At 35.9% G+C, this 19,356-nt stretch overlaps 1 protein-coding gene across 2 annotated transcripts in view; it reads right to left on the bottom strand.

The window, feature by feature from the left end:
* Window positions 1-1,876: 1,876 nt before the first annotated feature.
* GOSR1 (golgi SNAP receptor complex member 1) overlaps window positions 1,877-19,356 on the bottom strand; it is a 47,744-nt gene continuing 30,264 nt past the window's right edge. For both annotated transcript variants that reach the window (XM_061174793.1, XM_061174792.1), the window contains exons 7-9: window positions 12,836-12,865; window positions 5,343-5,425; window positions 1,877-2,464 (exon numbers count right to left, since the gene is read on the bottom strand). In XM_061174793.1, the coding sequence (XP_061030776.1) occupies window positions 2,340-2,464; window positions 5,343-5,425; window positions 12,836-12,865 (238 nt within the window). In that variant the 3' untranslated portion in view covers window positions 1,877-2,339. The remainder of the gene's footprint in view (window positions 2,465-5,342; window positions 5,426-12,835; window positions 12,866-19,356) is intronic.

Raw genomic sequence — 19,356 nt, forward strand, 5'->3', positions numbered from 1 at the left:
TGCTTAAAAAAAAAAGCTAAATGGCATGAAACTGAAAGAGTTCAAATCAGCTATCATGGGATCCAAAATAAGCCTCTACTTGTAAATGGCACATTTCTATTCTTGCTCTAGGGCCTCCTTCTGCAAAAGAAGGAACCATAAAGGATAGAGGAGCACAGCCCTAGCGCTCTACGTTTGGCCCTGGGTTACCTCACTATGGGCTACAGCACTGGGAGGTTAGTCAGACCTACCTGACACCAACATCTACACCACGCTTTTTCAACTTCCTCAGAAGAACTAGTTTCTTTATTTTCATAAAGAAAATAATCAACATAATTCTATTACTTCATTTAAGCACAACCCTAATGGAAAGGCTTACCAGCCATCAAAAGTGTTTGTTTGCTCAGCTGCAGCAAAAGCTAGATTAGCTTGGGTCCTAGTTTTAGTCTCACACCATCACCCGTTAATGAACACACCAAACAGTCAGACCAGTAAAAAAGACTGGTAGTATAATTAAATAAATAACTTTATTTATGATACTTCAGATTTTCTAAATGCCGACTATACAGCAACCAAAGTCCCATAAATTCTAGCTGAGGCACAACCACCGATCAAGACCCTTTGAAAAATCAAAGATAATAAAGTGTCAGGGGAGAGAAGTTTTGTTCTCCCAACAGAGAATTTAATAAATGAACTTATTTCTCTGATCTTTTAAGGTTCACACTGGGAAAACTTAAAACTTTCTTTTAAGGGCATCCCCAATCAACTGATTGATCAATCAATCCATATTTAGAAAAATAAACCCCATAGTTAAAAAAAATGTATCAAACACTCTTCATACCCAGAACATAATAAAACTTTGACACCAGAATGAAAAACCTCTCGGTTTCTGCACCAGACCAGAGGTTAGTCTACCCATCAGCCTGTAATCAAATTCATCTGAATATCACCATCAACACTCTGTGACGTAGTTAAGAACTACATGCTAATATCCTTTTATTCCCCATGGCACGGTCTTAAGCCAATACTATAAATACCATAGTAAATTCCAAAGGTGAAGAGTAGCCTTCTTTCTTGGTGAGGAATACAGCTGTTGGAAGTCTTCGGCCTATTTGTAGTAGTTCAGTTAGAGAAGTAATAGATTTACAGAAACTGAGAAATGGTTAAACTTGAAAAGAATTCTGGTGGGTGGTTTAAAATTTTGTCACTGTCCAGGGTGGTAATAGAAGACAGGCGCAGATAGAGATAGATTCTGTTATATGCACCTTCAATAATAAAGCCATTCTCTGGATGTTTGAAAAAGCTTAAGAGATTTGGAATGAATAGGTTTTCACAGAACACAGAATTCCTGGTACATCAGAGAGTGGTTCTTAAACTTTTGCTCATAAATGTGGAACGCTTACAAATGGAATTATCTGATGGTGACCCCTCACTCAGTGTCTTTTTACATGTGGCCTGTTAAAGAGATCTCACTGAAAACCAAGCATTCCCCTCACTCAGTTGCCGGTGTTAATCCTGACATGATGAAGAACAGTTGCAATGACAGACACTGGCTTTTTGTCATGGTAGAACTGAGATTTTGTTTTCTTACAGTAGTAAATATTAACCCAATGGAAGAGATTAACAAAAAACAAAAAACAGTGACCAAAAAAAAAGCCTGTCATTCTTGATGTTTTTCCAGGAATACAGTTAACCCCAGTGTGTGCACGATTAAAAAATAAAATAAAAAGCTTTTTTGCAGTACTTGTCTTCTATTTCAGACAACCTCAACTGTGTTGAAGTTGGTCTGTGAGCATCTCAAAGATTCTTTGAAAAATGTAATTTTTCTTGAATACCAAAAGAGTTGGGGACAAAGAGTAGAAATTTATAGCACAGATTATCAAGAAATGACTTGTGATTTCTCATCATGAGTGTAAAATAAAAGGACAAAAACTATTTTTATTCACAACCCCCATCTGGTGGCTGAAAGGAAAGCAGTCTTTGGATATAGAGAAACCTGGTTTTCTGAAGAATCCAGCTGTAAGACTGGGCTTGTCATCAGCCTTCAACACTTTCACCGAGGCACGGAAACTGTGTTTCTGATGGGTTTACTTACCTCTCCGGGAGACAAAAGCAACTGAAAACATTTATTATTTTCTTTTAACTAAAAACAGAAGGAAATGTGTGTTAGAAAAGATAGCACAGAAAACCTGTGACTTCAGCTCAACCTGACCATGTCACAGAGTCCATCACTATCAGTCTTGAATTAATCCTGCCGGTCAGGCTAATTATCAGGTCAGTCAACTTCTCCTTCCTACTTTTTCTTATTCCGGATCAGGGTGTGAAAGTGGTGGTTGTCAAGAGTCCCTGGAGATGTCTCATCAATGGAAAGCATACAGCAGCAATAGGATGGTACAGACACCAATAACACCACCCAGGATGAGTGAGTCTCGCCGCTTCCTAAGGTTGACCCTCTGGATAAGGCTGTTCACAGCAGGAAAACGATCTTTGGGAAATCTTTATTAAGGTCATATTTGGAAGAAGCCTCTTTAGTGAAAACTCACAGGAATCACAAAAACAGAGATCAGTGGAGTCCAGAAAAGATAAATGATGAGAAGAAATAGAGGGGAAGAAAGTCACACTGAGGGAGCTGCAGCAAACACAAATGCCCTACTGCTCAAGGGCAAATTCAAGTCTCCCAGTACACTGCAGTACACAAGAACCATGAAAAGAAAAAAATTAATAGCGAGAGAAGAAACAATGATGACTGCTACCATGTACTGAGGGATTACCATCAGGGTGGGAGCCCGTGTGGTCGGGAGAGAGGAACCCTGCAGGGCACGGAGGTACAGGTGCAGCCAGCTACCACCACCACTATCCTGAGGTTCCTGTCTTTCCTTTTTTTTCCTTCTCTTTCTCTCTCTCTCTCTTTCTCAAACCCCTTTTCTCAGGAGACTGGGAAGTTTTGCCAGAAAGGTTTTGAGGAGTATGTGATCTTCTCCCCACGGTATAAGCCCCCTTGGATTCAGGTAACTGGTGGGAACAAACTCTAAGTGTCTCTATGATCAAGCACTGGTTAATTATTTAAAATTTTAAATTTACTTTGCAGCAGTAGGCAGGATACCGTAAGAAAGTGGGTTAAACTGCTCTGGCTGTCCTATTTGGGATTAAAAAAAGGAAAGATAGGAAATTTTCAATTTTAGGAGTTTTATAGCAGTCACAACTGTATTTTACTTAGTATTGTAAAGTATCTTCATATCTTACTTGTTGGTATGTTGTAATCAAAGCACATGCTTCTGCATCCTACATTGTTTTGCATTTCTAGCACTGGTTTCTGACTACACACCTGCAGGTGCATCCTCTTTGTTAATAGAGGTATTGTATCAAGGTCAAGAAAAGCAACAACAAAATCACCTAGGTTACTAGAGAGCTGGAATGATCCCTACTCCCGGTGAATCCTCACTGCATTTTCCTGTAAATAAATGACTCTCAGCAGGGACTGTATTGTGTATTTATATACTCAACATACTGTATGCAGAGGTTATGTTTTTTTCTAATCTTGACTTTTCCTGTGCCTACTGAAGAGAACTTTACACACTGTAGGCATTAATGTGTTTTTCAAACTAATTAATGAAAAAAAGGGGACAATTTGCAGAAACAATTTTTAAAATGCAGAACAGAAAGCATGAAGTAATGTGCAAAAACTTATACAGTGTAAGGTACAAATCTCATTTAAAGCAAATGCTTAATCTTTTCTTGCTTGGTAAAAGAAGGGTCAACAATCCCGTGAGAGAAAGTAAGAAAACTTTTGACATTAGGAAACCCTGTCTATAGTGGACATATTTCTATCTAGTTTGTTACCTTTAGGGGAACCACCACCCTCCTTCTATAATAATCTAGTTCAGTTCATATAACAGGGTGGGGCTGACCTTGTCCTCTGCCATCAGGTGAACATACACACTCAGGATTGGCCAGAGAGAATATTCCCTCCCCTTGGGCAATGGCTGGGTTAGGAATAGCTTGAGGTAACTCAAGCTAGGGCAACCACAGTCCTCTTGGGACATGTGCCAGAGCTGTCAGAAAAGACGCCCTTTTTCCATGAGAATTTTTGAACTGGTAGGAGGTGACTCTTGTAGCCCTCTCTATCAGCACGAGGAGAAATCTGCCTGAGAATGAGGCCAACACACAAGAAAACAGAAATAAGAGGTGGAGTAGGGGAACAGAGAGGAAAGGCAGATTCTTGATAATAAAATCTGAGCCCCTGCATCCAGCCATACCTTAAGCCAAATTCTACCCCTGAATTTTACAGATATATGAACAAATTAATTCTCTCCTTTTCCTCCTTAAGTCAGTATGAATTAGGTTTCTATTACTATCTCTCTATGGAGTCCTGACTAACTCACACCCATTTTATTTGATTTTTTAAAACATAATTTTGGGAATGATTCTAATTTATGGTACTGATAAAATGAGATAATGTATATAACAGTACTCTGTTAACTGTAGAGCCCTATATAAAATATAAATGATTTTGGAGGTGTGGTTTTATACTCAGGGTGACAAAGCAAGAACAAAATTCACCAAAAACTGGAAAATACCAACAGGCTTCAGGATATTCCTTTCCTTAGGCAAATAAGGTATCAAACTAAAAGTGACCTTAAATTATCTAGGACCAGAAGATACTCAACTTTTGAAAGTTAAAGGTCCTTTCCCCCTTAGTAATTGGGGGAGGAAACTTTTTTCTCTAAAAAGGCTTGACTTCTCAGAGTAAACAAAATGTTTTAGCTTAGCAGGTTTATCAGTTTCCCTGCTGGGTTTCTCAGAAGTATCAGTAATACTACTTTAAATAGGGAAACTGAAGAATTAAAAAGGTAGAGGTCATAATAAACAAGCAGCAAATCTATCCTAGAGTTTAGCTTGTGCAAAATGAAACTACGCCATCAGCAGTGACAACTCATTTACATGTATGGCTGTCTACTTCCCTCCCTTTCTAAGCATGTGCCACTGACTTATTCTCCAAACTGAAAAAAGAAAGAAGAAAAAGCACATAATTTATGACGTTTAGGTAAAAATTGTTTACACTGTGGAGTTTTAACATGGATTCAAGAGCTTTTAAAATATAAAATAATTCTGTGAATTTGAAAATTCACATAATTTTTTTCTAGATCTACTAGTATTAACCCTCTGGTGTGCAATCTTTCAGATATGGCATTAAACAGTATGATCTTTCAGGAGTGCAGGGCATATCATAATGCAGAATTACTGATGGCCTCTCCTGTTACTGATGATGGCAACCTGTCCAGAAGAGGGGGAGAGTGGTGAAGCACATACACAGATTCTTTTCCCCCAAAAAACCCCAGATTTCAAGCTTTCAAAAAGGATACTAGCCAAAGTGTTCATTTTGCTCTGAATTGACTTCAACATTCCTCTCTGTGAAGTCATATTTTCTTTTGTTGCCATAGCAATGCTGCAAGGGAGGAAGAGAGAAGCTCATTAAACTGGTGTTTCAGATGATCCTGCATGCATCCATCATACCCTTAAAAGTGAACAGAAAACTAAGGTGAGCACATCACCTTTGAAAAGCACTGGGCAGGAACATGGAAAAAAAAAAAATCACCTCCCAAGTCATCTTCCCATTGTCCTTTTTCTGAATGACCACTTCATCCCCAATGCTATCCTCTGATATTTTTTTGGACAAGGCAGTAGACTGTTTCCTGTGGGTTGTTTTTTTTTTTCTTCAAAGTAACAAATGAAATAAGACAACTGACAAATCACACATTACAAAAGCTTCTTAAAATGGTTTTAAAAGGGTCCAGGTACTAAAATATCCTTAATCAGGAAAAACCCTTGAGAGGGAAGTAGGGAATTACAATTATAAAAATAGAACCAAAGGTGCAACATATCACAAAATATTTATATACAACCAGCCCTTAACTTATGGAAAGATTATGTTCCAGGGCTTCCCTGGTGGTGCAGTGGTTGAGAATCTGCCTGCCAATGCAGAGGACACGGGTTCGATCCCTGGTCCGGGAAGATCCCACATGCCGCGGAGCAACTAAGCCCGCGAGCCACAACTACTGAGCTTGCGTGCCGCAACTACTGAAGCCCGCATGCCTAGAGCCCATGATCCGCAACAAGAGAAGCCACCGCAATGAGAAGCCCACGCACCGCAACGAAGAGTAGCCCCCACTCACCGCAACTAGAGAAAGCCCACGCGCAGCAACGAAGACCCAACTCAGCCAAAAAATAAATAAATAAAATAAATAAATTTATTTAAAAAAAATTATGTTCCAAAACTCTATTTGAGAACCAACCAAGTAGATTTTAGGACACACATGCAACATTAAGCTGGTTTCCAAGCCAGGTGACAAAGGTCACAGATTCATTAAGCAAATGAGAAAGAAGGGAAGTCACTTTTTCACTTTGTAGAGTACAGTTTCTTTCATGTAACTACTTTGATGTGCTTTTTAATGAAATCTCAGTTAATATCTTTTTGCTATCACTGCCAGGATTATTAACTTTCAATAGTCTTATCTTCTTGGACATTAGTATCCTACAGGGCAGGGTCAGTATACATTTTGATATGTAACACACAGGGGAGCGTTTTAGATACTGACATTATAAAAAGCAGTAGGAAATAGGAAGTTCTTCAGTAATTCTGAAAATATGTGAAACATTAAAAAAACCGAAAAGCAACAGAAATGAAGATATCCTGGGAAGATGGTAGAGCACAAATTCTTGACCTTATCTCTGGCCCAATTTCCTCTATGGAAGAATACAAGACAAAGGCAGACATGCCGGGGAGGGTCCATCTGAGGTCCCAAGTTCTCTTGAGATCTCGAGGGAAGAAAGCCAGGGAGGGCTACACTCTCTCAAGCAAGGGAAGAACCAAATGGCAGGGAAGACTATATTTTTCTTCAAGCCTGGGGCAAAGACCTAGGTTTCACTGCATCCTGAGAAGCCCAGACAGTGGAAGGTAAGGGTCTGCATGTACAGGGGCTGCAGTGATGAAGTGAACTGCTCTCAGTCCCTACAGCTGCGAAAGGACTGCTACACACAGCCAGAGACACCTATAAGCAGAGAGCTGACATCTACAAGCTGGTGTGACAAGGAGCCCCTAAGAGGGAAAACTGCCGGGCCATCTACTGCCACCTGTATGTACCTGCTTTAGGGTCTCTAATAGCCTGACCTACCAGAGGGCTAACTGAACACATTTTTGGACAGGTCAAGACCAGGTATGCTACTGGAGGAAAATGCTAGAGGGAGTACTTGGAGCAAATGACAAATGAATCAAAACTGAAATTTCAAGATCTGAGAAGGCAAAGAAGAAACAAAAGTGTGTAGGGAGATATATAAAAGGATAAGCATTGTTTGGAATAGTGAAAGACAAATGAAAAAATACTCCCCACCACCACCCCCACCCCCCAAAACCTGGTAACAACATTGGAATGGTTTAGTAGATTATGGTATACCTGTACTATGAAAATAATATTTGCTTATTAAAAGAATGAGTCAGAATTACTTCCATTAACCTGGAGGGATGTTTATGATATACTGAATGATTTAAGTGAGCCACAGAATGTGTATAGTATTAGTCCTTTTTTATTTTAAGGAACACTCAAAACATCTTTGTGTATGTTTGTATGACAGTGAGAAAGGTATTAGAAAGATACATAACTGTCAGTTAATACAAGTTACTTCAGGGGGTAGGAATGGAGGGGCACCACCAGGAGACAAACTTTTTCTTTATACATTTTAGAATTATTTAAATTGTTATAGTAAGAACATTGTACTTTTATAATACATAAACATCTAATAAAGAAAATCAAAAAGAAAATTAGAGGAATTCCACCTGAGTGATTAAGAAATGTTAATAACATTACTAGCACCAAATCCCCTACTGTTATTCACCTCAGTATCACTATGAGTCAAGTAATGATTTATAAAGGTTTTCCCAGATCCTAGAAAATCTAAAGAATTGAAGGGATCAGGTATATCGGAAGACGGAATGAAAATTTGTGGAAATTTGTAAAAGGAGTTGTCAGACCCCTAAATTACCTGCTCCAAACCATGCAGGCAGGTGACGGACCTCAGTTCAGCAGAAAATCCAACCAAGGAGAGACCTACAGATACTGACATTTTAAAGCCCCCAATAAAACAGTCAGGCCCCTTCCCGATCACCCACGGTGAAGGCTCCCACTCAACAAATCCTACCACCCACGCACACAGAATGAGCATCCAATCACTAGATTTGGAGCCTCACCCTTAAATATGAACAAAGAGCCAAGGTTCACCAGACATTTGAGGAGAGCCTCTAACATAAAAGGCAGAGATCCAAACAAACCAACCAGCAAACAGAAGAGTGATTCTGAGGAAACAGAGGCAATAAAGGAGGCTCATGAAACTCTAAAATCAAATTATATTTAATGCCCTCCGAGAGATAAAATATCACATCCATGAAACATACAAACATAAACGTGTGTGTGTGTGTGTGTGTGTGTGTGTGTGTGTGTCTCTATCCCTTTAGAGAGCTCGTGTAAATTACAAAAAGGAGAATGGAAATAACGTAACAGAAGCGTTAGAAGGAAAAATTGAGTAAACTTTCCAGAAAGTAGGAAAAAAAAAAAAAAGCAAGACAGAGAAAAGGTAAGAAAGGATCAAGAAAAGGCAGGGAAGTAAGGGGTACAAACTATTAGGTATAAAATAAGCTACAAGGATATATTGCCCAACACAGGGAATATAGCCAATATCTTATAATAACTAATAAATGGAGTAAAACCTTTAAAAACTGTGAATCACTATATTGTACATGCATATCTTATCTAGTATTGTATAGCAACTATACTTCAATAAAAAAATAAGTTAAAAAAAAAGGGGGGACACTTCCCTGGCGGTCCAGTGGTTAAGACTCCGCGCTGCCACTGCAGGAGGCGCAGGTTCGGTCCCTTGTTAGGGAGCTAAGATCCCACATGCCACATGGCGCGGCCTTACAAAAATAAAAAGGAACTAGGAAAAATGCATGTTGTGGTTCCACCATTCAGGAGTTGGTTACAGTAGGGCAGCTCCCTAGACCATTATGGACTTCCACTGCCCAAGGTTATCCTTGGTCAAGAATAGGAACCCCATTTCCAGTGTCCATAACCAGTGTTCTACAAGCAACCACCCTTCCCTTTACAGGGATTAACACTTACCCATATGGCCCTCTCACAACTTACTGATTTAAGTCATGCACAAGTTAGGTGACTGCACATACTAACCTGCTATGGTTAATATCACTCCACTTTTTCTAAATGCTCAACTACACACGTGTCTGCCTGTATCTATGAATATGTTCATATTTTTTATTATTTTTAAACAGATAGAAGAGAGACAGAGAAAAATATGGAAGAATACATACCAAATTATTAACCAATCTAGTGGCTGTATTTTAGGTGAATTCTTTTTTTTCCCGTTTTATTTAGGTATATTTGACAAATATAAAGTGTGTATTAAAAAAAAAAAAAAGGATCAAGAAGAAGGAGGGAAGAAAACGATAAACATAAGAAAATTTCTCAGACCTGAAGATAAGTTTCCAGACTGTAAGAGCCCACCAAATGCCTAGTTCAATGGACTAAAAAAGATGCATATCAAGCTCATATGGTGAGATTAAAAACAAACAAAAACATAAGGGAAAAGGGGTGATCTTAAAAGCTTCCAGAGGAAAAAAAAATGCTTATCAAATACAAAGGACCAGAAATTTTAATTGGCATTGGACTTAAAAAGCAGCACTGGAAACAATGCTTTCAAAAATTTCAAAATTATTTTCAACCTAGAATTCTATATCTTAGCGAAACAATGAATCAAGAATACGGGTAGAAAAAAGACTTTTTTTGATGTGTAAAGTCCAAAAATTTTACCTCCTATTCTTTCTGAGGAAGCTACTAAAGAACATGGTCCAACATAATGAGGGAATAAACTAAGAAAGTCGAAGACTTTTTTTTTAGAAATAAGTGATCCAATAAAGGAGGTCATTTTAGGATAATGGTGAAAGGACATCCCAGGACCAGTACAGTGAATGCACCAGGTCTAGAGCAAAACCAGTCAAGATTAGAGCAGAAAGAGGCGGGCAATGTCAACTTTATAACACATTGAATTTTAGATCCACAAAGTAAAAAGATCACAAGAATAAGAGTCAAACTAACAACATCCTTTGCACCATTAGTTCTTATTCATAATTTTTCAGGCTAAGTGTGTATCTATGATAGAATACGATACATTTAAAATGTGGTTGTTTTATAATAGATTTACTTTACCAGGTATTTTTAAATAGGTATTATGGCCTTGTAAAAAGTTACAATTCAAACCTGGGCTGAGATATCTGAGGCCAATCTCTGAATCATACATGCCTCTGCTTTCTTAAACTGGGACTATCACCATCTCCTATGCACTCTGACTCAGAAGTAGATAGGGAAAATTAAAAATAATTTCTGCAAAGCACTTTGTGTTCCTTGGAGAACGCATATTATCATCATACATTATGTTATTATCTTGTTGAATATGCATGATTTCCAGTACCACACAAAGTATATCCAGACTTACTTTCCCATCTTATTCCATCATCTGGAGTCAAGCTGAGTGAATCTAGGCTGTTGTTATTTCAAGGGTCAAATATGCAGAGGCAAAACATAAGCTCCAAATAATGTATAATGCTTTTAAAATGATAAATTATTGATGTGTTTACTGGAACTTCAACATTCTCACCTGTTCTGTGAACTAAACTCAGACACTTACTTTTTCAACAACAGACAATACTAGTTATACATTTAAAGCTTAAGAATACATTTACAAATATTAAAAATATTCGTTCTTTTCAATAAACTGGTGTCAGCTTATATTCAGTTGTGTACATATTCTAAAAATACAGCTCTAAAAGGAAAAGGTAAAATTTTACATGTAGAATATGTAAAAATAATTATTTGACACTTAAATTTTATATTATCCATAAGTAATCATAACAAGTTTTATATTCAATAAAATTTCACTTGTGATACCTATCATATTTTGAAACAAAGTGAAATAGTGAAATAAAAGGTCTTCTAATCACATGGTTTTTTGCTTTTTAACTAGCAAAATAATTATATCAGTGACTTGATAGTTCTCAAATGTTCCTATCCTATGAGCTACTCCAAATTTTTACACTCATATCACCTGCCCTTAAAAAGGCCAGCTTGGAATCGAAAAGCTTAAGGCAGCCTGGTGCTAGAAGATAAGGTATAAAGGAAGAAATAAAAGGAAGAAAAAAAGGAAAAAGGGTTATAAGGAAACCTTAAGTAAAGAATCCTTTGCAAAATGTGACCCAACTTTATGTGCTGATGAAAGGAGTCACAAGTGAGATATTTCAGTTGATAATTAGGCAATTTCGTGAAAACATTGGTCAGATGGAAGACCCAGTGCATGCAATTCAAACAAAATTCCAAGATGTGATAACTGTGTATTATTATAAAAGATAATTTATTAAGATTATTAAATAATGATAGGATCCATTTAATAAAATAAGAATCCATGAGTCCATTTCAACATAAATATTTAGGATATGAACACTGAAATATTTAGAGGTAAAGAGGCAACATGTCTGCAACTTATTTTCAAGTAATTCAGAAAAAAAATTGCAAAAAAGCAAATGTGGCAAAATGATAACATTTGGGGAATCTAGGTAAAAGGTATAAGGAAATTCTTCATACCACTGGAACTTTTCTGAAATCCGAAATGAAATCAAAATAACAAGTTAAAAAAAAAAGTATAAATAATACAGCTGCCATTTTCAAAATACCTAGTATCAGCCAGGCATTGTATTAGGCATTTTACTCATATTATCTTTAATTTTCAAAACAATCTTCTAGAATAGGTATTATCATCAATCCCATGTTTTTAAACACATAAGAAAAGGAAGATTCCAAGAAACTCATCCAAGACAGAGATCTAATTAAGTAGCACAGCCAGGTTTCAAACCAAATAACACTCCAAAGCTTGTCCTCTTTCTATAAGGTAGTAAATATAGTAGTGGTTTAAATAGAGCTCTTATTCTACAGTTAGAGACTCAGATTTGAGGATTTGAATCCTCAATACTATTTGTTAGTCATGTGACCATGGGCAAATTACTTACCTTAACTTCTTTTTTGTTTTGGAGATAGTATCTAGTGATCAGTGCCTATCTCATGAGTTATTGAGGAGATTAAATAACATACAGCATGTAAAACACTTGAACACAATACCAAAGCCTATGGTAAGAATACAAATGTTTGTTGTTTTTCCCATGTACTTTGTTCTACCTTTCCTGAAAAACAGTGCTGTAGACATTGCTGAATTTTAAAGAACGGAGACCATTCCTAGTTAACTCACTTTTTTACTGTCTTAAAATAGGTACTTAAAAATTCACCAAACCTAGAGAATTAAGCAGTTCAAACCAACATATTTCCCTTACCTTAAGCAAGAAACTACTTTAATGTTATTACAGATAATACTAATTACTACAGATTTTCTATAGCTGCTGTAACAGAAACCAAGTCTACATAAATGGTATACATAAGACATTTAACAAATCACATGTTCAAGACTGTTTTCATTAAAAAGCAAGAATAAAAAGACAGAGGCTGAAAATACTGAGTATGAATTAATCAGAAAAATTAACCTAGGTAAAACAGCTCAATTCTACTAATTCTGGAAACAAATGTTTTAGGCTTCAAATGTATCTTACAAGGGAAAGTCACAGTAAAAATACATTACCATGTAATGAAATTCTCATCTTTAAGGAGGATGAACTGACTTTAACTCTAGTTATAGAATTAACTTTATCTGTTCATTTATATGCAAACAAACAAAAACAAAACATTTTTCCTACCTTATTGTCTCTTCTATTAGACGATCTGAGCTGCAAATAAAAAGAAAATTCGAATTCTGGAATTATTAAACGCACATTTAAAACTTGCACTTAATTTTTCTACATTTTACAGATAGATTACTTTTCCAACCATTTATGTAAAAAGAGCACCCAGACTTTTGAAAGCATCTGGAGAAAATTCTGGACTCTGAAGTTAATTAATCCACATATACAGTTTTCATCTTACTTTTATTTGTTGGCTTAAATCTATTTCTTCCACAGAGACACTTGATTATTAAAGTCAGAACAGTTTTAATGACAGCACAAATAAATAGAACTTCTTCTTTAGATAGCTGCAAGTTGTTACCATTGTCTATTCAAAACTTAAGAATTACAACCAACTTGTTGAGACAGGATAGGCAAATATAGTTCTAATGCCTATAAGTAGTAATTATTTATATCTTAAAGTTCCTTCCTTTTTTGAAAAACAAAATCAAATCTCAGCTTGCCACACTTTAGAATTCAAGAATCTGAATAGGGACTTCCCTGTGGCGCAGTGGTTAAGAATCCGTCTGCCAATGCAGGGGACACAGGTTCGATCCCTGGTCCGGGAAGATCTCACATGCCGCGGAGCAACTAAGCCCGTGCGCCACAACTACTGAGCCCGTGTGCCACAACTACTGAAGCCCGCGCACCTAGAGCCTGTGCTCCGCAACAAGAGAAGCCACCACAATGAGAAGCCTGCGCACCGCAATGAAGAGTAGCCCCCGCTTGCCGCAACTAGAGAAAGCCCGTGCACAGCAACAATGACCCAATGCAGCCATAAATAAATAAATGACCCCTCACTTGTTTAAAAAAAAAAAAAAAGGAACCTGAATAAAGACACCAATGCACCTTTGCTCTGTAAAATATTTGCCTTTATGCATCACACACTGGAAAAAAGGAAACCCACCAAAAATCCATTTTAGGGAGGAATTTACAGGTAGCTAAATTTGGTAAAGGGGCAGCTTTATAGCAGAAAGTAGGAAAACAAACTCCCAGACATCTGTATCCATTTGGTACAGTGCATGGAACACAGTAGGGACTCAAATACTTGTATATTTTTTCCAACTACCTCTTTCCAAAAGGATTTCTAAGTTCATTCTATAAATTAATAAATTGAGGTTTTATTATAAAGTAGTGGACCAGGAAATCTAAGTTACTGCATGAATTAGGGAACAGAGATGAACTTTAAAAATGTCATAAATATCTTATATAAATGCTATGATTAAAAATTTCAAAAATTACAAAGACAGTGGAGGGATTAAGAGCCAGACTATGTGGCTTTCTGAATGTTGACTGTATCACCTATTAGCTGAATAAACTCCATTCATTAAAAGCATCCTGGATAGTGCGGATACAATTCAGCAACAAAGTGGCTCCATAAAGACAGCATAATCTAGTAAAAATTGAATTTAAAATTACTCTCCTTTGGGGTATATAATATATAATCAAGTGGAATTATCCTTCTTAAACAAGTACTTCATAATAGCCCAGAGGCATTCCAAAGAGTCACCTAGAGTCTATATTAAGCAACAAGTTTCTGTTTCTTTCAAGGCCAATTGAAACTAGCTGAAAACAATGAGCTAAATTTCATCACCAATTATTGTACCAAGGAATCACTAAAGCCAAACTTAGATAATAATGCTCTTTAAAAAATAACTCATTTCCCTAAATACACAAACAGCAAATGACACAAATTTCAAGCACATATTTTAAAGTAGTTTTAACCAACAAAATGTAAGAACTTGGGAAAACCACTTAGGTAACAACTAATTAGAATCTTCTTTTTTTTTTTTTTTTTTTTTAGAATCTTCTTTTAAAAGAGTAGGTGAATAAGTAAATGATAAACAAGAAAGTAAATAATAAACAAGTAAGCAAGTAAGAAAACAAACAAGCAAGTGCATAACAAATAAAATTTTAAAACTGATCCCTTTGCAAACTGCAAAAAAATCTGATGAGGTTGTCACCAACCAATGAGATAATTTACATCAAGCACTGTGGTGATGCAGTCTTTCACTTACAGTTAACCAGAGAGACCTGTGTCTTATTTATTTCTATATAATATCTTCTAAGACATGTTAACAATACAGTTAAGCTGCAGTAAGATACAAAAAGCTGTTTAAGCGCTAACAAAGTGTTACTTTACAGATAACATTTGGAAAACACCGAAAAACAAAGATGAATGTAGAAATCATTTGTAACCACTCTTCCATTAACACTGATATTGTGGCATATTTGTTTCTTGTCTGGGTAGACCAAGGAGTATCTCTACTTGCTTTTTTCATGGTTTATTTAGCAGACAAATTTTGTTTTATAATCCCATGAAGTTACCTAGAGACAAAAAAGTTAAGCACCTGACAGACTCTGCCCAGTTCAGTCAGGGAGAGAAAAAAGAGAAAGATAAAAGCTAAATTATTAGCAGTGAAATCAGAAAGTCACATTTTCTATTTTAGAAAAATCAGTAGACTTTTTAGAACAGTTTTAGGTTTGCAGAAATATTCAGCAAGAAGTACAGGGAGCGCATATACCCATTCTCCCCCACCTATTATTAACATCTTTAGTGTGGTACATGTGTTACAACTGATGAACCAATATTGATACATTATTAACTAAAGTTCATAGTTTATATTAGGGTTTACTCTTCGCAGCTGTACAGGTCTATGGGTTTTACAAATGCATAATGTCATATATCCACCATTACAGTATCATACAAAATAGTTTCACAGCCCTAAATATCCCCTATTCTCCACTTATTCATTCTTCCTCCTCTTCCCCCCCCTGAACACCTGACAACAGCTGATCTTTCTACTGTCTACAGTTTTGACCTTTCCTGAATGTCATGTAGTTGGAATTATACAGTATGAAGTCTTTCCAGACTGGCTTCTTTTATACATTTAAGGTTCCTCCATATCTTTTGGAGGCTTGATAGCTTGTTTCTTGTATCACTGAATAATATTCCATTGAATGGATGTACCTACAGGTTGCTTATCCATTCACTTATTGAAGGACATCTTGGTTGCTTCCAACTTCTGCCAATTATGAGTAAAGCTGCTATAAACATTCATGTGTAGGTTTTTATTTAGACATATTTTCAATTCGTTTAGGTAAATACCTAGGACTGTGACTGCTAGATCATATGGTAAGACTATTTAGCTTTTTAAGAAAAACTGCCAAACTGGCTTCCAAAGTGGCTGTATCACTTTATATTCCCACCAGCAATGAGAATTCCTGTTGCTCCACATCCTTGCTAGCATTTGGTGGTGTCAATGTTTTGGATTTTAGCCATTCTAATAGGTACATGGTGGTATCCAGTTGTTTTAATTTGCAATTCCCTAATGACATATGATGTTGAGCACTTTTAATATGGTTCTTTGCCAGCTGCATACCTTCTCAGATGAAGTGTCTGTCAGACCTTCTGCCCACTTTTTAACTGTTGAGTTTTAAGAGGTCTTTGTATATTTTGGATAATAGTCCTTTCTCAGATATGTGTTTTGCAAATATTTTTTTCCAGTCTGTAGTTGTCTTTTCATTCTCTTGATAGTGTCTTTGGAAGAGCAGAGGTTTTTCATTTTAATGAAGTCGATCTTATCAACTTTTTCTTTCACGGATGGTGTTTTTGGCATTGTATCTAAAAACTCATTGCCAAGCCCAATGTTACCTAGATTTTCTCCTATGTTATAAAACTTCTATAAGTTTTGTATTTTATATTTAGGTCTATGATCTGTTTTGAGTTATTTTGGGGAAAGATATAAGGTCAGTGTCTATATTCATTTTTTTGCATGTGGATGCCCAGTTGTTCTAACACCACTTGTTCAAAAGACTATCCTTTCTCCACAGACTTGCCTTTGCTCTTCTGTCAAAGATCATTTGACTATATTTGTGTGTCTATTTCTGGGCTCTCTATTCTGTTTCACTGATCTATCTGTCTGTTCTTTCACCAATACCACACTGTCTTGATTACAAACAATATACAATAGGAAGTCAAGTTTAAATGGGGAGACAGTTTTTGTTTCTCTTTTTCCCCCTCAAAGTATTTTAATAAACATTTTTGTGCAAAAAAAATATATATTTTTAATGTCAACAAACTTGTTTAACTACAGCAGAAACAAAAAGCCTAAGAGAAAATGTGAGGAATCACAGTTTCCATTTGTTGTTCTTCAGATAAATGGTATATAAGGATTGAAATCCTAAAAACCTACCTGAATTATAAAGAATATGAAATATTAAGGAAGCATTTTCTAATTTGTTTCTGAAACCTCTAAAAAATTAACTTGTATATCAATATAAACTAATCTGCTTATGTAAATAAAAATGGAAATATACTTTTCATTGTATGTATATGTTTTTCTCTCTCACATACTTATAACTCAGAAAACAATTCTCTCATAAATATAATCATAGAAATTCAATAGTATCAGCAATCATGACATTCATGAAACTATAAAGAATAAAATGGCTAGTTGCTTTCTCTTACACCCTACAACCTGAGTTTTATTAGTCAAGGCTCAAGCACTTGACTATATGAACTCAGCTCATGGACTTGTCATAAGGCTCAAAAGCGATAGTGTAAACAAAAGTATTATGTAAACTGTATAAGCCTACAGATACATGGCTGATGTAGATCAAGGCACTTTCATGCCTCATAGTCTCTCTCTTTTTCTGCATCCCCTTTCCTGATTTTCAACATAAATTGCTTTCATTTCAAAGTCCAGTTCAGAAGTCATATCCTTTGGGAAGCCTTTCCCATTCTATCTATACATCGGGCAGAACTAATACTTCTTTATACTATAATGTGTTTTCATAGCTCCTTGCTCTTCATCAATTCCTTCAAGATTATAACAAGCATTTAAGATATATCAGACATCATACTATGCACTGGAGGAAAAATATTTTAAATTTGTAAAGCTTACGAAGTTTTTCACATACGTTATCTCATATATTTTAAAAAATATAATATTTTGGGGACTTCCCTGGCGGTCCAGTGGTTAAGACTTCACCTTCCAATGCAGGGGGTGTGGGTTTGATTCCTGGTCAGGGAGCTAAGATCCCACAGGCCTCGTGGCCAAAAAACCAAAACATAAAACAGAAGCAATATTTTAACAAATTCAATAAAGACTTTAAAAATGGTCCACATCAAAAAAAATCTTTAAAGAAAAATAATAATATTTTTTAAAGTATATGAGATACTTTTAAAAATATAATATTTCACAGGATATCCTAATTATATGTCTATTATTTCTCTAACTAGAATGAGTTCCCAAAGGGTAGAGACTGAGTCTAATTTATCTTAAATTCCCTAGAGTCTAGTACAGTATCTAGCACACAGAAGACATTCATTAAATGCTTGATAAATGAATGAATAAGTAAGTAAATGAGACACTTGTTGGAGCAATAAAATATCAATCAGAGTTAACACTGAAATAATCCTTATAAATTTCCACAGAGGACAAGGAGGATATAAATGTTATATTATACAAACACATCTGGGCAGAGAAAATTCCTCACTATTGCAGAGCACCTCCAACTCAAGTTTTACTGTTTAACAAAGCCACAGACCAACTGAAGGTGAATTTGATTTCACTATAGCTCCACGTGAAAAAGAGTTCTGTATAAAAGCTCCTAACAAGAACATTCTGCTTTGTTAAACTAGACATTTATCACATGAATATAAAAATAAAAAAAATGCTGCTCAGGGTAATGTTAATTTGCTTTGTCATCTATTTCAATATGGCAGACAACTGTACCACCTGAAACAATGGAGCTTTGATATGTAATTTTAAAATACCCCATGAGTGGAATGACAGATACATAATGAAATAAATGCTACCGGTTCTCACAGGCTAAAAACTCAACACTCCATTACACAAATGACTCCTCATATAAGGGATATATCTCAAGATCTTTGCAGATTCCCAAGTTTATGGCTACTACTACTACATATAGTTTCTTCCAAAACCTTATGTAAGATCACTGCTTTCTTAGGATCACTTTATCTTTACCTTTATAATTGTGTTTTCTCCTTGGAGTAATGTTTCACAAAGAAACAAAGTATATGTGTGTATATAAATCATTTCATAGTAGCTACCAAGAAAATAACAATAAGCAGCAAATGTGAAGTTGGAAGTTAGGCTGAAGTGTAAATGTTGCCCAGAAAGGTCAGATGTACTCATTAAGTGACTTCCTCAACACCAGCTCCATAACATTCAAGTCTGTATTTCAACAAAATCATATATCGTGAACTTTAGGGTTCATAAATAGTTAAGAAAGCTAATGTTAATCTTGAATGCCAAGAGTCTACTATATTGTTCCATTCACAGATGTTATAATCTGACCATTATTTAATTGACTTGTATGGTATTTATTAAATAATATACATAAACTATGTATACCAAAAACTTTTGGGAGAAACCCACTCCATCAAAAGGTCACTAAATTACGGTGATCATATATCTCATATTTTTCAAATATGGTCATGGTCTGCTAATACATTAGAAATGCAT

This window comes from Eubalaena glacialis, chromosome 19 (genome assembly GCF_028564815.1).
Source record: "Eubalaena glacialis isolate mEubGla1 chromosome 19, mEubGla1.1.hap2.+ XY, whole genome shotgun sequence".
Taxonomy (NCBI): Eukaryota; Metazoa; Chordata; class Mammalia; order Artiodactyla; family Balaenidae; genus Eubalaena; species Eubalaena glacialis.